Genomic DNA, 22,727 nt, shown 5'->3' with positions numbered 1-22,727 from the left:
GGCCCTCACATTTATGAAGCAGACACTGATGCTACATTCAGCCCTAGCCCTCTCATGGGTTATTGAAAGAAGAGTCACCCTTGCACTTAAATTTTGTTAATTTTGCTTCCTTCTTCATCATTAGGTGTCCATTGTCATCCCTCACATTAGGTGTTCAGTGTCACCATTCACATTAGGTGTCCAGTGTCACCCCTCACATTAGGTGTCCATTGTCACCCCTCACATTAGGTGTCCATTGTCACCCCTCACATAGGTGTCCATTGTCACCCCTCACATTAGGTGTCCAGTGTCACCCCCACATTAGGTGTCCATTGTCACCCCTCACATTAGGTGTCCATTGTCACCCCTCACATAGATGTCCATGGTCACCCCTCACATTAGGTGTCCATTGTCACCCCTCATTAGGTATCCAGTGTCTCTGTCTCTGTCTCTGTCTCTGTCTCTCTCTCTCTCTCTCTCTCTCTCTCTTTCTCTTTTCTTTCTTTCTTACTTTGAGACATTATTGTGTTAACCAGATTCATATACAGTTTAAGAAATGCCACACAGAGGCTGAGGTGAGGGCTCACTGGTGTTGTTTGCCTGTTTGCACGAGTCTGGGTTCAGTCCCTTGTACCACAAAGGGAAAATGTGGAGAGATCAATGTACATGTGCCCAAGTCCGTTATTCTTCATGCTTGAATTTTTCTGGGGTCTGAGCGGCCACAGATGGCCTGCTGGAATCTTAGCGGTCCACGACTGATACATGGTGTTCTCCTGGGAATGCAATGCAATGTTCTCTGCTCTTCTCCTGAGCTTTTCATATCGCAGAGTGAAATTACCATATTGACTGAGTTTTTAGTAAGTGATACGGCATTCATTTTCTTCTCCACAGATGGGATTTTATGCAAATACTGTTGAAAGTAATTACAGAGCTGTGAAATCTTTGATAACGAGCTATTTCTGTCTGTTTGGTTTTAGGTTGTTTCACGAAGAAATCCAGAAGACGTCCAGGAGGTAGCATGCTTTTCCTTGTGAACATTCCTCTTATCCTTGTTGAAGAAACTGCCAGACTTACCTGTATGAGTGTTTGGATTTGTATGATGGTTTCTCTGGCTACATGACAGTAGCTGTGGTTACACTTCTTCCCGCTGAGTAGGCAGGTGCTAAGTGGTGGGAGTGAGAATTGGAGGTGCTAGCGAGCTTTTTCTCTAGCCCTCAGCTGACTCCAGCCCTAGTCAAGGACGTTGCCGACTGTTTCAGTCATGATGCCTGTTCATTAAAGCGCAAGTGCTGGTGACTAGTGTCGATTTTAAAGCTTTAGTGATAGGTTAGGGGTTCCGCACACTTCCGTGTTGGCTTGGCATGCTGACGCCATGGCTGCCGCAGGTATCCCTGTCTATTTTTGACCATTTCGCATAGTTTTTCATATAGGTTTCTCTTGAGTTCTGTCATCTCCCCGGGATGATGCTGGCCTGGCATGTTTTGTTTAGAGGGGTGGGATTCTCACTAGCATCTTTCTGCGCTTGGGGCTTGGTTTAGGAATGCTGATCAAGTGGCTGCCTCCCTCAGTGCATGTTAATCTTCTTTATTCTGCTCAGTTTTGAACTAGAGGCACTGTGTAGAGGGACTCCTACCCCAGCCATGTGTTTAAACAGATGCTGTAAACTTAGCAGTTTTTATTCTACGGCGGTGTTGGATTCGGGTGTCTCTAGATGGAGTGTGGACTTTTGCCTAGCTGCAGGCACTGCTGCTGCTCAGAGGCACCTGGCTTGATTCCTACATTTGAGTCGATTGTTTCACGTTGGTTGGCCCAAGTTCATTAGACTCATGATTTATCCGAGTTGGTAGTTTTTGTCTCATGACTCAAAATCACAGTAAAAGGCACCTTAAAAGGATTTCACAGTGTTTCCCTCATGAGCGCAGAGACATCTTCACTGTCTCCTAGTAGGGAGACAACTAGAATACTATTACTTCAGCTGAGAAGGACCTGTGCATAGCTCACAGCTGTTCTTTTTGCATGCCAGTTGCTAGCATGGAGCATTCTTTAGAACTCGCCCTCTGAATAATTACTGCTGCTGCTTGTAGGTTTGGCTTTAGAGAGTTTACAGCTCTGTCAGCCTTGGAAATGGGTTGTCACCTGTGACCATGACATCTGATTGCTGTGCTGTGGTTGTACCTTGATGTCCCCCTTTCCAGGGAGAATCCTGAACCGACTTGTCCATGAGCACACTCTCTACCATTTCCTTAGTCCTTTTTGGGGGAAACTCCTAATACCAGCTGCTGGTGACCACCCATCAGCAGGCTCTTGTAAGTGTCCTTCAGTTAGATAGCTGCATGCTCTTACGTTAGAAATGATGCAACAAACTTAGTCTTCTTTGTAGCTGACTTCTTCAGCCATAGAATAACCCAGAATTCTAATTCTAGCCTCTAGGTTCTCATTTGTTGTGTTTAAATGTTGGTTCTCACTTAGAAGAGTTTATTGTTCAGGCTTCAGGTCCTTTCTGTCCATGTTCTTAAACCTGCGGACTCGCGGATTTAGTTTCTGCTTTAGAATATGCTCAGGCCTCCCCAAAGCTCTTGGCAACTAAAAAACACCTGCTTAGTTTAAGCAAGCTGCCTGCAATGGAGAAATGTTTCTGTCCTTCTGTAGAGCTCGTCCGACCCTCCAGAGCTGCTCTTTTCCTAAGAATGCTAAGAGAATGTGCACAGGGAGTGAGTCACTTGGTGTCATGGAGGCAGCTTTCCTTTTCAAATGCTCTCTACACGTCTAAGGAGAGGTGGAGTGGTTGGGAGTGGTTGGGGCAGTGATTCAGTTCATGAGGCGCTTTCTGTGCAAGCAGGGGCACCTGAGTTTGATCTTAAGTGCTCACATCTTTTCCTGGGTACAGTGATGTGTGCTTGTAATCTCAATGCTGGGAGCAGAGATGGGCAGATCCTGGGGTGGACAGCGACTGAGTACAGATGACACCTAATGTCGACCTCTGGCTTCCACATGTGCGTGTACAGACACGTGAATAAATAACACAAAAACTCAAAAAAAAAAAAAAGAGGGAAAGAAGGTGCATAGGCAAATAGTGTGACAGTCATATTTGTTGTGAGCAAAGGTGACCCAGCAAGTTTTAGTACTGAGAGCGGAAAAGAGAAAGTTATTAGGTGATGTCATAAACACAGGAAACAAGTGTTTTGGTGTCACTGAGTTTAAGGATCTGAAAAGGAAATGATTGTCATATGTTGAAATGCTAAAGGGAATGCTTTAATGAAAAATTGAGCTTTTAACAAATTTTAAATCTATATATGGTCATCGAATGCTTGACTCGTGAAGTTTCTTCAGAGTGATACGCACACATACGGCACCCACGCTTGCTTCCATTGTTTTGTGACCCGCCAGGCCTTAGCAGAGAAATCAGTTCCTGTCTTAGCACACGCCAGTCCCCGCTGACATGTTGGAAGTGTCCCGTCCTAGCACACGCCAGGCCTTAGCAGAGAAATCAGTTCCTGTCCTAGCACATGCCAGTCCCCGCTGACATGTTGGAAGTGAGTTTGTTCCCATTTCCATCTGAGGGTTTCTGGGAACTTCAGATCTCATGAAAGAAGTCAGGAGGGGAGAAGGTGGCTGGGCATCCCACTGTCAGGAGGGGAGAAGGTGGCTGGGCATCCCATTGTCGGTGCTTTGGCTCTGGAGCTGGTGTAGAGCACACCATGTGGTCATGAACGAAGCTTTGGCAAGAGCTCGACTCCAACAGATTTATATGGCTTTATATAATCTGGTGTTTTAATTGTGAAAGCTTTCCCCAAGTTGCCACCCTTTATTTGAAAATGATCTTGACTAGATGTTTTATCTGCAAATGTGATTGCTTCATAATCTCTCGTTTTCTGAAATGCTCACGCTCATCTTGTAATGGTTCTTACGGGCCCCGGCCCTGCAGAAGATGCTGCATGCAGAGGTTTATTACCCACTCCTCCCTGAGCTCTTGGCAGTGTGGCACCAGCAGACTTTGAGTTACCTGTGTACTTATGGATCCATATTTAATTATGATTTTGGTCTTCTGAGATGGGACCTTGCAGATTGGCCTGAAACTCACTGTGTAGCCCAAGCTGGCCTGTTTAGCCTTCTGAGTGCTGGGATCTTAGGTGCAAACCATCATGTCCAGCTCAGTTTGACACATTTTGAGATGTAAAAATAACACTTTTTCTCAGGAAGCTGCTGAGAGCACAAGCTGTGACAGTTGCGGCCGTGTGCTGTCTGGTCCTGCCTCGAGTCCCTGACTTTGCAAGGATTGGTTGGAGGAGGTCGATATTCTTGCCCTTACTTGTGCTAGAACTGTCGGTTTTGGGTGGCCAGCGTTTCTCCTGTTTGCCGGCACTGCGGACTACCTCCGCATAGCTAGGCTTCTGTTTTACTCATCCTTGCTCCTACCTGGTCCTTTGGTGTCTGCTGTCCCTTGTTGGACTCTTTGTCCCATCATAGACACTGAGAAGTGGCTGTTGACTGGCTGCCCATTGCCTGCTGATGGCTCTGGAGCAGTGTATTTTACTCTTGACCTCAAACCCGTGTGTCCCGTTGAACAGCTCACAAGCATGTGAGCCAGATGTGCACAGCTGGCCTCTGACAGGCTTCAAGTACCAGCTCTTTCTTGCTCCTCTCTCAGGAGACTACCACCTCTACTCAGTCACTGACTCCAAGATTCTAGGGCTCTCTATCTTTGGCATTGCCCTCTCGTTAGAAACTTGGTCCACAGTCTCCCCTCTACCTCTCCATGCTTTTTGGCTCTGGTGACCTCTCCTCCAGATGCCACTCACTCACTCTAGCCTTGCTCAGCATCCAGGCTGGGCAGGGAGCCCTTCTATACACTTTCGTGCAGCTTCTCGGCATCCGACAAGCCCTTTGCGAATTCATCCAGGCTGGCTTGTTCTTGGCTTGACTGTGAACCCTGGAGGTGGGACCTGGCTTCCCATCTCATACTCTGGGACAATATGGTGCTCAGCACAGGCTAGGGATGCTGGTTTCGGGGACCACTTTTGTGGGGTAAATGAGTAAAAGTAAAGCACGGGGCCGAAGCCACTTGTCTGATTCATGTTGTGGTCTATAGAGCCACCAAGGCAATTATAATTATGAACACCAAGAAGCACCCTCTTCAAGGCTAACTTCAAATAATAGGACAAAATTTGGCAAGACTTGAAAATCTGGTCTAATGGCTTTTGTGGCCTAGAGTTTGGCCATTGTCGTCTCTACTCTGCATGTACATGAGAGCACATAGACTTAACTCTCTGGGAGGGAAGGAATTCACAACTTAGGTTTTCTTTATTTTGTGGGGCTCAGAGCTGACAGTGACAATCAAGGCTGTGCATCCAGTATTTCCTTCTTATAAAGTGTGTTTTTCTAATTTAATATAAGTAGAGCCAAATACTTTACGCTAATGACAGCAAATTGCTTTTCCATGCTGTCTAATCTAGAGGACTGTTACTTTATTTTGCGATATGTGAGTTTTAATTATATTATGGTTAATGTTGATTTTGTTTATGATTCATGAAGAATTACAGAATGTGAGAATGCATCTTTTCTTCCCTCGCAGGCCTTTCCCCTTCACAGTTAGTCTTTTTTTTTTTTTTTTTTTTTTTTTTTTGTGGGGTAGGGGAAGGGAACAAGTGTTACATCCTTTTTGTTTAAAATTTTCCTAAGTTGGGGGCTGGAAATGACTTGGAGGGTAAAAGGATTTCCTGCTCCTGTTGAGGACCTGGTTAGTTCCAGCACCTACATGTTTCACAGGCACCTGTAACTCCAGTTCCAAGGACTCCAGTCCACTTCTGGCCTCTGAGGTCTCCTGCATGCATGCAACACACTTTAACTCATGCAGGCGCATATGCCTGCACATAAAATAAATGAGGAAATCTGAGAAAAGGATTAAAACATAAACCACCTAAGTCGTTTCCTGCCTTGTAAACATGGTACTTGAGATAGTGTTTGCTATCTACTTCATTCCCAGGCCAGTAGTAACTAGTTTTTGGAGAGAATATATTTTATGTAGCATGGACCATTTTTGTACTTTTCTAGAACGAATTAAAGAGTTTTTAGGAAACAGGACTTAGGAACCTGAAGTTAACGATATTGGGAAGAAGCACGGCTTTAGGTTTAAGCAGATGCTAGTTCACCTCAGACCTTCAACCCTGGGGGCTGCCTTGTGCATGCTTGCTATGCATGGTGATTTCGAATATTTAAAGGAAATAGTATTTGTGGTCCAAGGACAGAATGCTTATGCTTTAAAATATGCATTTAATTTGTTTTCTTTTCAGATAATTGTATGGAAGAGATACAGTGACTTTAAGAAACTGCACAAAGAATTATGGCAAATTCACAGAAACTTATTCCGACACTCAGAGCTGTTTCCTCCATTTGCTAAAGGGATAGTGTTTGGTAAGTGCTCTTCTTCTCTGTGACCCCTGCCCTGTCCACTCACGCCCTCCACCCTCACCCCACCCGTCAGACTGGGAGTTGGATCTAGAGCCTCATACTTGCTCGACAAGTTTTCTGCCGCTGATGCACAGCTCAGCTAAAACTGTGATTAATGCAATGATTAGCTAATGGTGGTCTGTGCCGAGCCCTCTCACCTGCAGTGATGATTCATCCTGTTCAGCAAGCCCCTGACGCTCTTCTCGCATGCCCTAGTATAGTCCATATAACATACAGTTCCTCTTCTCAGACACGGGGTAGCTGCATCTCTGGCCAGGCAGAGACACTGGGAAGCTAAGAAAAAGATGTATCATTCACACCTGTGGCCCTGGATGGTGTCTTAGTTAGGGTTCTCATTGCTGTGATGAAACACCTTGACCAAAGAGCAAGCTGGGGAGGAAGGGGTTTATGATGCTTACATTTCAGCCTTGCTGTTCACCACTGAAGGAGTCAGGACAGGAACTCAAACAGGGCAGGAACCTGGAGGCGGGAAATGATGCAGAGGCCATGGAGGGGGGCTACTTATTGGCTTGCTTCCGATGACTTACTTGCTCAGCCCACCTTCTTATGGAACCCAGGGATGGCACCTCCCACCAAGGTCTGGGCCCTCCCACATTGATCACTAAATGAGAAAATGCCTTACAGCTGGATCTCAAGGAGGCATTTCCTCGGCTGAGGCTCCTTCTGATGATTCTAGCATGTGTCAAGTTGACACACAAAACCAGCCAGTACCATGACCTGACTCCTGCCCTCCGAGTGCCTTTGCCGTGTCCCAGCCCCAGAGTAAAGTCTCTGTGGTTGTAGAGTGTCTTGACTTGCAGTTATTTTACCATGTCAGCCCTGCTTGCAGCTGTAAGTGCATCGTTTTCACCTCTTTCTCCACCCTGCCCCACATAAACACGGCTAACTGCAGTCGAAGAGATCACGCCACAGCCTGGCTGCCGGGTTGCCTTGAGAGCTCTACCAAATACATTATTAGTTTTTGATTTTGCTTCATTTGGTTTTCAGGACATAGGCAGAAGCAGCCTGGGTCTTTGCCAGAGTAGAAGTTTCCAGGTGAATTCCTGGTAGAGTTCTTTCTCTTTCCTCTGTGTACCTCCTGACCTGGCCTTCCGTGCTTGCATTTTTCTGAGCGTTCTGGTCTTCTGAGCCCGGCTGTAGCAATCACTAGGTCTTTAGGCTCCTCTGGTTCACAACTCCATATCCCCCGGTTTTCTTGGCCTGTAAGTCACACAGAATACAGCTCCACTCCCAGTTTTAATTTTCTGAGTTACTTTCCTTTTTTCTATGATAAACACATGATGAAACAGCTTATGGGGAAGAATTTGTTTTAGCTCATAGCTCAGGGGACACAGTTCATCACGATGTCTGCAGTGGGTCCGTGTTAGCAGGAGCTTACAGTGGTGATATCTCACACAGTACTGATGAGGAAGTATAGAGGGAGGACTGTAAGGAACCTCAGCCATGACCCTCAAGGCTTGTCTCCAGTGACATACTAGGCCCCAGTTTTTTTTTTTTTTTCCCCGAGACAGGGTTTCTCTGTGGCTTTGGAGCCTGTCCTGGAACTAGCTCTGTAGACCAGGCTGGTCTCGAACTCACAGAGATCCGCCTGCCTCTGCCTCCCAAGTGCTGGGATTAAAGGCGTGCGCCACCACCGCCCGGCCTAGGCCCCACTTGTTAAAGGTTCCACAGCCACCCATGGAAGTACTCCCAGCTGGAGAGCAGTATCACATGTATAGCCTATGGGGACAGCTTACATCCGACCAGCAGTGTGCTTATGTCGGCCTGGCTGGTCAGTGTGACCTGTAGCAGAGGTGCTCCTTGTTTCGGAGATTTGGCGATAGAGGTCTGTGGCTTCTCCCTGACGCTGTTTCACTTCCCTCTCCTGCTTCTCCTCCCCTCCTCCTCCCTTCCCCCCCCCTTTTCCCCTTCCTATTTTTTCTGTTTCTCCCTACTTTCCTCTTTCTATCTTCCTCTCTCTCTGTTTTTTTCTGCTCCCCTCCTTTTTCCTAACTTTCTCTTTCTCCTCCCTTTATCCCCCATCCCCATTCTCTTCCCTTGCTCTGATAAAGACACTGGGAACCTCTCATGAGGCCCACATATGAGCAGTGGGACCTCCAGCCATCAGGCACATATGAAATGGACCCAGACTGTGGGTGAACATGGAACAAATTCTCCACTGAGAGTTTAACCTTGCGGTGACTGCAGCCCTGGTTGACAGGGTGGGACCCTGCGCTAGAGCCACCCAGCTGCACCTGCCTACAGGTCCTGACCCTCAGAGTCCCCTGAGATGGGAACTGCCTGCCACTGTAGTTTGTCATGTAGTAAGAACTACTTAGTGGATTTTGTTGCCTGGATTGGGGTTGCTGCCAACCAAAGGCACAAATGTGTCCCTGAAGAGGTGATCGATGGACCTGACATGGTTGAACCTTTCCAGTGCTCTTCCTGTCCTGGGGAACATTCGGAATGGCTGCTGTTTATGGCCCCTGCTCTGTGCAGAATTCCACAGATGAATTTCTTCAGGCTGTTGTAGGACCGCCCTTCACCGTCTTCACACTTCCTTGAGACATTTGCACGCTTTCCAGCTGGAGATTGGGAGCAGATGCCGAGACCCTGTGTGGTCCAGTGGCATCAGTGGCATTCACCTGAGAATGAGGTGGGGGCTAAAGCTTGTTGCCAGTGTTAGTTAGCAAATACTTAGAAGCCTGAAAGCTTGGGCATTGCTCTGTCTGAATAAGTCACAAAGCCCCTTGGGTGCTGCTGTTGTTTAAATGTGAACCCTGTTCCAGGAACTCAACATTTATTCATCAATTGATGATGCTGTACTGTGGGACCTTTGGAGATGGGGCCTGGATGGAGAACGTGGGTCTGTGTAGGGTTGGCCTTGAGGTTTAGAGCCCTGCCCTGCTTCCTGCCCTTTCTCTGCTTCCAGATCCTTCCTGGATGACGAGACTCTCACCACCACACCGTCTCTGCCATGATGGATTGTGTCTCTTCAAACCATGAGCCAGATAAACCTGCCCTTGGACTGCTTCCTTTAGGTGTTTCATGGCAGCGGTGAGAAAAGTAACAGACGAGGGCCGCACCTGGAGAGGAAGCCCTGCTCTGAGCCAGGCCTCTCTGGAGCGCGGGGTTTAGTCCTTAGGCTGTTCGCTGTTCCCTTTTAGCTGTTTGCTGGCCTTGGGGCCCAGCTCCAACATTCCTAGTTCGTTTGTTTCTTTGACTCCTTTCTGTTTACAATGTGGGTTGCTCTTTGCTGCTGCTACTTTGTGGTCACTCTGTGCTGTCACTGTCCATAAGCATGGGCAGGTGCCCCAGATCCTTTAGTCAAAGTGTCTTCTTGGATGAATTTTATTCCAATGGTAGCTCCTCTGAAAATGGTGTGGCACCTTTAATTCGAGAAACATTAAAAAACAAAACAAAACAGGCATTGGGAATGGGTATCCAAACAAGCTCTGTCCTTGAAGAAGCTCAGTGTCCTGCTGTGGAGGAAGTGAGTGGCAGCCTCTCTGTCATGTTGCTTTGTCCTGCATGGGAAACGCAAGACGATACACCTCTGGCCCACTCCTGAGTGTAGCTGAAGGTGCAAATAAGTTTATGAAGCCACCAGGCTGGATGTGGTTGTGCACATCTATAACCCAGCACCCAGGATGCCGAGGCAGGAGGATCATGGGTGTAAAGTCACCCTGAGCTGCAAGTCAAGGCTTGTCTCAGAAACAAGGAAAAAACAAAGCAAGAGTGAAGTCAGCAGAGGGAGGACCCTTAACTGTCCTCCTCTAAAGCCACCCCAGAACTTATTCTAGAACCAGAGCCGCCCCCCACCCTCTGCTCTTTGTAAACGGTGATGTCCTGGAGGAACTGGATAGCCACAGGAGGGGTAAACTGCTGTGCTTGCCAGAGTGGAAGCATGCTTTTTCCTAGCCATCTCTTCAGTGAATTTTCATGTTAACTCATTTCCCCGTCTGCATGGGAAGTGCACACCAAGGGGTCCCAGAAATTCTCTTTGTCTTCTTAAAGATTATTGAAGGCCAGAAATGACTGTTGTTGATGTTGATTATAGCTATTACTATTTACCATAGTAGCAATAAAAAAAGAAAGCAAAGAAAAGGGAATAAAAGGAAAAAGAAGACAGCTGGATTGGGGCCAGACAAGTTCTGTGACTGGACGTGCTGTCTGTGCTCAAGGTCCTTGAGGAAACCCAGTCACAGATGCGCGGTTGAAAGGGAGGGCTATTTAAGTGGACGCGCTCTTTGGTAGACCAGAACTCTGCTAGTGACTAACCCTTGCAGGCTAACTGCACCATAGAATTTGAAGTTTAGAGTGCTCAGTTACAGTTCTCGGTTGTCTTTGACTTTGCAATGCCCTTTGCCCATTTAAAAGCACTTTGCTAGGCCTGGGGAGATGGTGCAGCAGTCAAGAATACCGGCTGCTCTTTCATAGAATCCTGGTTTGGTTCCCAGTATCCACAAGGCAGCTTGCTGCTATCTGTCAGTTCAGTTCAGTTCTGCTCCCCTTCCTGACCTCCGAGGCCACTGGGCACTCATGAGGTGCTCAGACTTACATGCAAACACTTGCAAGGAAAAACAAATCTTAAGAAAAGTAATATTGTCATGCCCATGTTTTGCAGATCTTAAAGATAGTTCCTGGTTTAGTTAGATGATGGCAGCAAATGTTTATATGGCCAGAGATCTCTAAAAAGGAGATTTTTAAGTCCTGGGAAGCTGGCAAGCACAAGCTGTCTCTTGGCTAGAATTTTCTTGCCAACAGCAGTGCCGTCGGTGGTCTTCCTGGAGGTGTTGGACTCTCTCTGTCTCTTCTCACAGTTTGTTTCACAGAATTTTCGTAAGAGTTCCCTAAGGGTCAGGATTCAATAAGTTTAATAATTGTTACTGTTTCGTTGATGGTATTTCCTCAGTGAAACTGCCATGACAGTTTTTATGAGAAATTGGCAGAAAGTAGCGAAGTAATTATTAGTGGGTGTGGTGCTGTTGTGGTGTCCTGCTGAGGGGCCACAGTTTTGCTACCATTGTGTGTAGACCATTAGTGCACCTGTCAGCACAGGAAGATGCCGCTAATGCTGTGGTGTCGTCATAGACATGATTAACCATGTGTGCTGGCCCTCAGGATGCCTTGGACCATACTTGGACAATGAGTGTGTATTGTCTTAGTCAGTGTTCTGTGGATGTGAAGAGACACCATTGACCACAGCAACTCTTATAAAAAAAAATAAAAGCATTTAATTGGACCGACTTCCATTTTCAGAGATTTAGTCCATTATCATCTTGGTGGGAAGCACTGCAGATCACAGGCAGACATGGTGCTGGAGAAGCAGATCACAGGCAGCAGAAAGAGAGACCCTGGGTTTGGGTTTTGAAACCTCAAAGCTTACCCCCAGTGACACACTTCCTTTAATTTAAAGGCCACACCTCCTAATTCTTTCAAATAGTGCCACTCCCTGGTGACCAAGCCTTCAAATCCATGAGCCTATGGGCCCATTCTCATTCACACCACCACACATGTCGTGGGTCTGCCCAGTCTGAAGCTGTAGGAAATGGGGGCCATTCTAATTCAAACCACCACACATGCTGTGGGTGTGCTCAGTCTGAAGCTGTAGGAAATGCGCTGGAATTAGAAGGGTGTGTGAGATATGCATGTATGTGCATATACATAGATTATGTTTTCACTTTTCTCTCATCTAAAGTTCATTGGTTTTGAGGCAAGGTGTCATCGTGTGGCTCTTGCTGGCTTGAAACTTGCTATGTTGATTAGGGTAGTCTCAGACTGACAGATCTTTCTGCTTCTGCCTTCCGAGTGCTGGGATTAAAGGTGTGCAGCACCATGGCCTGCCTGAGCTGCATTTTTGGGTTAAAGCAAATATTGAACAACGCTGTGTTTGGTGAGCAGACCCTCCCACCCCATATGAAGAGCGTCTGTCTACGTTGACAGCTTCTGAGAGTCAGGAGAGCTGTTAGTATCCTCACCTTGTATTTTCCATACTGTGAATTTTTAAAGCACTTTCAGACTTATTTTTTTTTTATATTTATTTATTATGGATACGATATTCTGTTTACACGTATGCCTGCAGGCTAGAAGAGGACACCAGGCCTCATTACAGATGGTTGTGAGCCACCATGTGGTTGCTGGGAATTGAACTCGGGTCCTTTAGAAGAGCACGCAATGCTCTTAACCCCTGAGCCATCTCTCCAGCCCACTTTCAGACTTATTTTAAGTTATGTGTATGTGCATGTGTCTCTGTCTGGGTCTGTGCATGTGAGTGCTGTGCCTAAGGTCCCTGGAGCTCAAGTTACAGGAAGTTGTGAGGCACCCAATGTGGGTGTTGGAAATGGAACTCTGTTCCTCTGCGAGGACTGTATGTGCTTTTAAGCACTGAGCCAGCTCTCCAGCCCTCTAGACTTTGATGTTGAAGACACAGTTTGACTTTTTAAGTCATGCAGTTGTCACTGTGTCAGTGTGGCTTCTCAGCAGATGCTCTCAGCTTAGTGCCTGTTGTTAATGGATTATCTTTGTCTATCTCTACACCTCCTTATTAATCTTAATAAATGAGTAATTTGTCTCTCTTAGTGAATGGTGCAGCTCATTTGTAACACTTGCTAACTCTAGTGAGCCCTGCAGGCCACAGCTGTGGCAGTGTGGCGAGGACTGCTGGCTAGCTCTCTGTCTTTTTGAGTAGGTAGACTCAGCAGGAAGGACTAGCACTAAATCTGCAGAATGTCAGTGATGCGTCTTCTGTGCCGGGGCCACAGAGAAGAGAATGCTCCAGTGCGGTCAGATAGCATCAGCCACACTACTGCCCGGTACCTGTTACCCATGCAGTTGCAGGAGCCCAGGCAGTTCAGGATGGGTTTAAATTTGCTGTGTAGCTGAGGATGTCCTTGAATACTTGGTCTTCTGCCTCCACCTCCCCAGTGCTAGGATTATAGACGTTTACAACCCCGTCTGACTTTGCAGTGTGGTCTCAGAGAATTACTGCCCAGTGGAGCGTCTCACTGGGCTTCTGTAGTGTGTTCAGCGTGTCCTGACATGAGCTGTTACCTGTTGCTGGGTTCCCTGCCCTGCCCTCCTGTGTCTCCTCTGACACTGCACTCTGTTTCTGTGGAGACTTTTAGACTTCCAGTCTGTTTCCTGTGGGATGAGCTGCTCTCTCTCTTCCTGGTTTCAAGGACAACCAATCAGCACTTTCTATTTAACTGAAACTTTTTGTAAATAATATTTTACTAATATTTTCAAATGCACATTATGTTCAGTGATATCAAGTAATGCTCCTTTTTATCTTTTTTTTCCATTTTTTTTAATTTACAGAAATTTCAGCTTTAGAGAAGGGAACCTACAAGATGGGGCAGTGGGCACTTGTGTGCCATTTCCAGGGCTGCTCATTCTTAGCCCTCTTAGCCCTTCCTGTGTCTGTGCACAGCTTCCTCCCCACCGTTACTTCATAATAACTTACAAATAGTGTCTTTTTTGTCATTTTTGTTTTGGTTTTTTTAGACAGGGTTTCTCTGTAGCTTTGGAGCCTGTCCTGGAACAATCTATAGACCAGGTTGACCTCGAACTCACAGGGCTCCACCTGTCTTTGCCTCCTGAGTCCTGGGATTAAAGGCGTGTGCCACCACTGCCTGGCTATATTGTCATATTTTAATGGAACTTCCTGTATTTCCCTGATGGCCACAGTGCAATAGCATACCATGAAAGGGACTTTGGTGCGGTGTTGTGAAGTGGGCCACCCCTGTGTGAAGTGGGCCACCCCTGTGTGAAGTGGGCCACCCCTGTGCATACTTCCTCCTCTGTCCTTCATGTGTCCTTTTTGACCCATAGTTATGACTCAGTAGCTTTGCCTGAGCTATACCTCTTCCCTGTCATGTGATTTTAGTATGTATTTACTCATTTATTTTTGAGACAAGAGCTTATGCTGTGGGCTAGGCTATCCTGGAGCTCACTGTGTGGCCCAGGCTAGCCTTGAACTCACATTCCTCCTGCCCCAGCCTTCTGAGTCCTGGGACACAGCCTAAAACATGTTTATTGTTCAAGCCACAAAAATGACAAACCTAGACTGGTATGTAGCTCAGGGTAGCACTTGCCTACCGTGTGTGAGGGCCCTGGGTTCCAACTCGAGCACCGCAAAACCAAAGAAAAAGGAAAAATGATCCTGGTGACCCTGAGTGCCACCCGCCTCCTTGCAGGTCACAGCCTGAGCTTGGCCACATGCTTCCTGCTTCACCGGAAGATTTATCGAGAACGACAGACTCAGAGTTAGGAAGATTCTGTAGAATCTGAGACCCTTCCATTCCTTGCGGCATGCTGTTCAGGACAAACTTTCCTTTCTTGGGCTTTTCTCAAAGCTCTTGATAGAAGCCCAGACTTAGCCAGCCCATCCCAGTGCCAGGTGCAGTCAGCATGCTCTGCCCAGGTGCTGGGAGGCAGGGACCCAGCTGTTAACTCTGCACTCTCCCGCCATGCTTGCTCTCCGTCTGAACTGAGAAGGAAGTTTTGCCACCAGGCATTAGCATCAAGCTTTTGCTGGTTCACACTGGATGAGGGTCAGTTTCAGGTTGCCAGGACTCACGTGGACCACTGGTATTGGCCTTTTGTATTTTGTGGTTAATTAATTCTCATTCTCTCTCTCTGGCTTAGTCTAGCATAGAACTCATTTTGTAGCCCAGAGCCCAGACTGACTTCACCCTTTTGGCAGCTTTTTTTTTTTTTTCCAGCCCCTGAGTACTTACTCCACTGAGTAAGGAGTGGGCTTCTGTGCCTGGTTCAGCATTATATTTTCAAAACTTGTAGGGTCTGGAGAGATGGCTCAGCAGTTAAGAGCTGAGTTAAGGCTGTTGTTTCTCCTGAGGTCCAGAGTTCAATTCCCAGTACTAACATAGCAGCTGACAGCCATCTGTAACTGTAGCCCCATGAGATCTGGTGCCTCTTCTGGTGTGTGTGCATACACCTAAAGTAAATAAAATTAAAAAATAAATAAACAACCGTAAATGGCTCTTTGAGTTGTTCTAAGTTATAGTAAAGAAAATAAAATGGGTTTGTTTGCACACACCTATAATTTCAGCACTCAGGAGGGTGAGGCAGGAGGATTGCTGTGAGTTCTAGGCTGGTCTAGGCTATAAGTAGATCCATTTAAAAAAAAAATTGGAAAAACAAAATCCCAAAGGATACTTGTAAGTGATAGACAGTGGCTCCTTTCCTGGGCCGCCCGGCTTGGTGTTTAGTAAGGAACGTGTTACTAGATTTTTTTTGGTGGAGAGTAACTTACTTTGAATGTACAAAGTGTATGTGGTTTGTGGTATTGTGACTGATGAACATTCCTAGGAAAAACTGGCTTCTATTTTATGTTTTTGCTGGCAGTCTTTCTGTCCTGCTCACGGGCAGCTAACATCAGCACTGTAGTAGAACCCCAAAGCAGCTGTGAGAGAAGCAACTGCATTGCTTCTTCATGCGGCTGCATTTCGAGGGAAACTAGAGTACTCTAGGGGCTACCCATGTGCAGGGGTTGTAAGCATCTCTGCCCCCAGGGTCACATTTGAGTGGTGCTACATAAAAAGCTGAGTGTGGTGGCACACACCTGTAACCCCAGCACTTGGGAGGCAAAGGTAGGGGATCTCTGTGAGTTTTAGGCCAGCCTGGGCTACATAGCAAGTTCCAGGCCAGCCAGGGCTGCGTAGTGGACTCTATCTCAAAGGAAGGGAGACATTTTGCTCTATCTGCTAGGGTCAGTAGGTATTATAATAATATTCTTTTGTATCTTTGTGTCCATTCTGCATATTTTGTTAGATGTGTGATGTTTTCATGTATGCACGGGTTTGTGTGCCGGAACATGTGTGTGTTGAGCCAGAGGTGGACCGCAGGTCTCTTCTCTCTCTCCCTTCTCCTCTTGCTTTACTGGAGCTCACTGATTGGCTAGACGACTGTCAGTGAGCCTCTAGGGACCCTCCTGTCTCTGCCTCTGCTGACTGCAGAAGGGCGCTGCCGTGCCTTGTTCTTTATATGGGGCTGGGGGTTTGAGTTTAGGTCTCTATGTTTGTGCAACAAGCGCTTTATTCACTGAGAAATCTCCCCAGCCCACAGTACAATTAAAATATTCCAAGCTCTTTTTGGAAACAAAGAAGTGAGCATGTACTTTCATGGACTCTGATGAGATGGCTCAATGTAATCAAATCTTTTTTTACATATGCTTTTATTTTTTGTGGTATTCTGAAAACATTTACTTTATCTCCTTTTATCCAGATTGAGTGGACTAGAAATGCATCCAGGTCAACAGAAGTAAAACAAAGGCAAACTTTGAGCAGATTTATCCTGCTGTTTCAGCAGTTTCCTCTGGCTCGATGGGAGGGTGAGCAGAGTCATTAGCATTAAAGACACCCCCGTCTTTTAAAAAAATTACTTTATATGTATGAGTGTGAGATGTGAGTCTGTGTGCATCACATGTGTCTGGTGTCCTGGAGGGCAGAAGGGACTGCAGTGGTCTGGAATTGTAGTTATGGACGGTGGCAAGTGGTTGGGAATCAAACCTGGGTCCTCTGCAAGAGCAGCAAGTGTTCCTAACCAGGGAGCTGTCTCTCTAACCACTCCTCCCATCCTTATATGTATTTGAAAGATGAGATCTTTAAGGCATTATTTACTTACTAATAAGTCCTATGTTGACTTCTCAGCATGTGCTTCATGTATTTGAAGATGGTGTGCAGTGGTTGTGTGGTTAAAACATAAAAAAACCCAGCACTATTTCTGCTTCTATTCCAAAACCATAGATGCTTGCAGTAATATTATTCACTCTTAACTGTGTTTGTGTGTCTGTGTTCATGTGTATGCATGCATGTATGTGTGTGAAGGCTGAAGTCTAGTCAGATATCTCTCTGTCTGTCTGTCTATCTATCTATATATCTATATTTGTTTGTTTTTTTGAGACAGGGTTTCTCTATGTAACAGCCCTAGCTGTCCTGGAACTAGCTCTGTAGACCAGGTTGGTCTTGAACTTACAGAGATCTTCCTGCCTCTGCCTCTCGAGTGCTGGGATTAAGGGTATGTACCATCACCACCCAGCTGATGTCTTTTTCAATCACAGTCCACCTTATTTTTGGAAATGGGTTTCTCACTGAACCTGGAGCTTGCTGATTCATCTAGACTGGCTGTCCAGCAGGCATGCAGGGGGCCCTGCGCCCTTACCTAGAATGGGATTCGAACCTCATGCTGCTGTGCTCGGCTTTGCTGTGGTCAATGGGGATTAGAACTAAGTCCTCATGCTTGCACAGTGTCCTGGTTAACCTGACACAAGTTAGAGCCATCTGGGAAGTGGGAACCTTCATTGAGAAAATGCCTGTGGTTGATTATGGTGGGCCCAGTCTCTGGAGGGTGGTGCCACCCCTGGGTAGATGGTCATGAGCTGTATAAGAAAGCAGGCTGAGCAAAGTGTGAGGAACAATCCAGAAAACATCCTCCATGGTCCCTACATCTGCTCCTGCCTCCAGGCTCCTGCCTCCAGGCTCCTGCCTTGACTTGTTTTGAGGAAGGACTGTGATGTGGAATTGTAAGCCAAATAAACCTTCCCTCCTCGAGTTACTTGTCATGGCACTGATCACAGCAATAGGAGTCTAGTTAAGACATACGGCAACCGCTTTACCCACTCAGCCATTCTCTGCCGAATCAGTATTCTTTAAGAGAGACATTTTGGCTTGTAATTGCAAGTGTAGGTCCATACTTACTTAGAAGGAATCATGGATATTTCACCTGTTTGACTATGGAATTTTTCTCAATATTGAATACTTTATTATTTTATCTCGGATGTTTGTACTTATTGGGATGTCTAACATTTTATTTCTGGATGATACGATGGATGGGGAGGCCAGTAGGATAGGGAAGTGTTCTTGTCTTTGGGAAGTTGGTTTATTTGTTGCATATGAACCAAGCACAAGTGACAGATTTTGTGCTGTGGGTCATCTTCGGTACGATCACATGTGGCACAGTTCCGTACAAGGTAGAAAAGGCCGGCCAGGTTTTTTTTTTTTTTTTTTTTTTTGTTTTTTCGAGACAGGGTTTCTCTGTGATTTTGGAGCCTGTCCTCTGGAACTAGCTCTTGTAGACCAGGCTGGTCTCGAACTCACAGAGATCCGCCTGCCTCTTCTTCCCGAGTGCTGGGATTAAAGGCGTGCGCCACCACCGCCCGGCCTGTTTTTGTTTGTTTTTAAAATACGTTTGGAAGTCTGGTTGCAGTCTGGGATGGAAGTGCCACAGTGCCCAGAAGTTGCAGCTTTGTCTCCTGTGCCTTCCACATCGCCGTCTTTCCTGGCAGCAGGAGGGGCCTGGGCAAGAAGCAGGGAGAGGGTGTTTGCAGCTGCTGTTCAGTGGATTTCAGGCAAGCAATCGTGCATCTTATGTTGCTGTTCTGTTGGTCAGACCCAAGTCCAGGCCGACAGGGAATAATGCAGTCTTGGCTGACACATGTCAGGGGAAGTCAGGGACATTTTGAGAAGGGAGAGAGTGAGAGGCTGGACATGGTGGCCTTTAGTCTCAGCTTTCTGGAGGTAAAGGCAGGCAGATCTTCTTTAGGGCAGAGCCAGCCTGGTCTTTGTAATGAGTTCTAGGCCAGTCAGAGCCTAGGAACCTTTTTATTTGGATAGTGACTGTTGACTGGTTCTGTAGTATTCCAGAATTCCAGATGGTAGGAACCCTGCAGCTGACTGCCACTGGCCTTACTAGGTCTAGGGCTCTGGAGGGCAGGGAAAGGACATTCTTGAAGGTTCTATAGCATTGCTGAATCTACAGTCTGTGAGTTATGACTTGGTCTGTCTGTCTTTCAATGTACCCTGTTAGGGTCTTCTATAAGAATGTTCCACCTTAAGACAGATTTTACAGAGGGTTTTTCTCTGTCTTTGCTAATCAGCAACAGCTCACACAGATTTGCTAGCATCTTTGTGTGCTAGTCACTGAAACTTTGAAGATTTGACCCCATGATGGTCTGTGTAGTGTTGTCGCAGGCTTGCTGTGGCCACGGGAGATTTAACAGTCTGTGAGTCACTTTTCCCACAGGACACCTTAAAGAGGAGAGTGTAGGAGCTTGTATTTGAGCCAGGCTTAGCTCCTCCTCACCCAGTACAATAACTTAAAAATTACATAGATAGTTTGCACAGGCAGGAGACTCGAGTGAGGGGATTTTAGTGCCCTGGGACCTAGGAGCGCCTTTTGTCTCAGGATTTTGTTAGTGTTTTGCAAAACCACTTAGAATGTTTCAGGCTGTGAGGACACTGCCCTTTTGAGCTGGTTAGTTTTAAAGCATTGCAAGGCAGCCTGTGCAGGGCACGCGACATGTCAACAGGTGATCGTGTGGGAAAGCCGTGCAGAGCTATCACACTGGAAAGTCTTCTATGCGCATTCACATTGTACGTGTTGTTAGGGCTTCTGTTTGAGCCACTGTGCCTTCCTTGTGGAGTGGAGCACACCTGTTCTGGGCACCTATTTTCTCATGAGTAGGCCTTCATGAGCCGTCACCAGCAGCACATACAGAATTTAGCATAAAAGCTTTCTGCTTCAAGCTGAGGTTTTTGACCCCACTGCTAATATAGATGTTCTCGTAATTCCCTCTCTTCAGCCTCCTGTGTAAACAAAAAAGAGTCGAAAAGGGAAAATTGTATGAGTGATTGCAGCATTAAATGACTAGAGGAAGCCATTTGAATTCTTTAAAATCCTCTTTCAACTTTAGTTTCAGATTGCCGTGTTCTTACATTGTGAGTTTCTTATGTGGGCAGGACCCGGGTTTGGATACAGCCTACTTATCAGTTGATAGTGTGGCTCCTTCATCAAAAACATTGTAGGCCGTGAGTGGCTTGATGATTGCGTGCTGAGCTCTGCAGATGTGCAGCCTGGCCTGTGGTAGCTTCGCTCCCTGGGCCCAAGCGGTCACAAAACCAAGCCATCATTCTGTCCTAAGTGTTGACTCTCATTGACTTGTAGGGCGATTTGACAAGACTGTTATTGAGGAGAGACGCCAGTGTGCCGAAGACTTGCTCCAGTTCTCCGCCAACATTCCTGCCTTGTACAACAGCAAGCAGCTCGAGGACTTCTTCAAGGTTCGTAGTTTTTCTGGGAAGTGTGTGCTGTGACACGCTTTTGCCCTTGGTGTGTGGAGATTCAGGGGGAAAGCTCCCTTGCTCTGAAGTTCTGTTCTTTACTGGGAAGCAGAGGTTCCAGAGCAGCCTCTGTTGTCTTCGGCGGGGCTTCCTCCATCACCCTGTGACCCAGAGAGCATCCCTAGTCTTCTGTCAGGTGGGAGGAGAGAAGGTCTGTGTTCCCCTGCCATTTGATGGATCGATTGGAGTGTTGGCACAAAAGACAGCAAGCTGGATGTTAAAGCACAAAGGAGTTAGTATTTCAGTGACGCAATTGCTTAAGTATTATCCGCCTTCTTGTCTGTGATTAGATGTTCAGTCCATAAAGTCCTGTCACGGCGTCCCTGCTGTACCAGTGTGGTGACTGCCATCTGAGTGTGAACAGAGAAGCAATAGCTCCATGGCCTGAATTTGTAAACTTAGGTACATGATTAAAGGAGTGATCGCGTGGAGATTGAGTTTTAGTTAATTCTGAAACAGGTTCCGCACCGTAGCCCAGTAGCTCCCGTGATCCTCCAGTGCTAGGTTTGGTGGCAGGAATGCCACGCCTTGTTCAGCAGTCAGGAGCTCTCGCTGTTCCTGCAGAGGACCTGGGTTTGGCTCTTAGCACTCATATGAGGTGTGCACAGCTGCCTGTAACTCCAGTTCCAGGGGATCTTACACCCACTTCAGACACACAAATCTACCCATAAAATAAAATAAAGTAAGTCTCTTTACTAAAGATAACCTTAATTTCTTTATGGTGTGTGCATTGGTAGCTTTCCATACAAGTATCTTCTCAGACATCTGAGGTGCTGTGGATATAGCATTTGTGATTTGATAAAATCCAGTCACTTTCTCATGAGCCCCATACTGGTTAGATGATCAGGCCCTAAGAACACTGTGAGTTGACCAGCTGCTGGGTTTGTGGGTTCTCTCTCTCTCTCTCTCTCTCTCTCTCTCTCTCATTTTTTTTGTATTGGTACATTTTCTTAAAATCGGGGGCAGATTTTAAACAATGTGCTCTCACAATATAGTTGGGTGTGGAAGTACATATCTTTGATTCCAGCATTCAAGAAGCACAGGCAGGCTTCTGGATTCTAGGCCAACCTGGCCTACATAGTGGGTTTCAGGCCAGCAAGGGCTAGACAGTGAGACCCTGTCTAAAAATAGTTACATTAAGCATGGCAGTATTATTAAAAATATGAATTAAAAAAGGAACAGATTATCTTTAGAGGAGCTTAGGTTTGCAGAGAGCCTGTGGAAGTCATTTGCCCCTGTGTCCTTAGCTCCCCCCGAGTGTGGCTGGGCCGCATCTTTACAGGGGAGCAAGACCGGTGTGCTCTCCTGACGCTCTGCAAAGGGTAAACCCATGGGTAGCTACCACAGCCTTGTGAGTGCTTCTTTGTTCATTGCCCATCTTTCTGTGCTCTGGTTGACAAGGATGCATGACTGCTCTGCTCTTCCAGGGTGGGGTGATTAATGACGGCTCTGCACTAATTGGTCCTGTTGACGAGCACCCAGACTCCCTGCCTGACACCTTTCCTGAGTGTGGTGCGGAAGGTAAGACACTTTACTCTTGTGTTGACTCAGAGGCTTTGGTTGCAGAGGATGTGGGTCACATTGCGTTGGAACAACAGCTGTCTCTGAGAGTTGGAGGGCCTTCCTTTAGCCGACGTCCACACAGCAGTCCTGGGCTGGCTTGGTGACTTCTCACACTTGCCTGGCAGCTTTGCTCTGATGACATAATGAGGGAGTCAGACCTCAGGAAGACATTCCATGCACAGACAGTGGGCCTTGCTGTGTGAGTGCCTACCTGACACTTAGCCCATTGCAAGGCCAACTTTAAATGAGGCTTGTCACCCCGGGAAGAATTAAGCCCCAAAGGCGATGGGTGCTTCCCTTCTCTAGCTTTAGCTTTGACTTGAGAGTCACAGGGGTGAGGGTAGTATAGAGTCGGAGGTGTCCACAGTAATTCTTCATTGCCTGTGGGGATCCAGGGGAGGCTGAAAGGCTACCCAGAGCCCATTTCACATGGACGTTGTCCTGGGTGGGAGTGGCTTGGAGACCTGTCTGATTTTGGTGATGGACCAGGACAGAAGCAGAGGAGTCTTGTGTTTGGAAATGATTTTTTTGGGGGTGGTGTTTAAATATTGAAGGGTGTTGAAGGTGCGTAGATGGTGGCATCCTCTCCCTCCAGAG

General features: G+C 46.8%; 1 protein-coding gene across 4 annotated transcripts in view; it reads left to right on the top strand.

The window, feature by feature from the left end:
- Nucleotides 1–22,727, top strand: part of Rps6kc1 (ribosomal protein S6 kinase C1) — a 135,938-nt gene that overhangs the window by 13,398 nt on the left and 99,813 nt on the right. For 3 of the 4 annotated variants that reach the window (XM_050148167.1, XM_050148168.1, XM_050148165.1), the window contains exons 2-5: nt 957–992; nt 6,270–6,390; nt 20,392–20,507; nt 21,995–22,088. In XM_050148167.1, the coding sequence (XP_050004124.1) occupies nt 957–992; nt 6,270–6,390; nt 20,392–20,507; nt 21,995–22,088 (367 nt within the window). The remainder of the gene's footprint in view (nt 1–956; nt 993–6,269; nt 6,391–20,391; nt 20,508–21,994; nt 22,089–22,727) is intronic. The other variant, XM_050148166.1, reaches the window with a different exon arrangement.

The sequence above is a fragment of the Alexandromys fortis genome, unplaced genomic scaffold (genome assembly GCF_014885135.2).
Source record: "Alexandromys fortis isolate MF-2015 unplaced genomic scaffold, M_Fortis_MF-2015_v1.1 scaffold_62, whole genome shotgun sequence".
Classification (NCBI taxonomy): Eukaryota; Metazoa; Chordata; class Mammalia; order Rodentia; family Cricetidae; genus Alexandromys; species Alexandromys fortis.
Note: the sequence above shows the minus strand (reverse complement) of the source record. Positions and strands in the feature narration are given on the sequence as shown.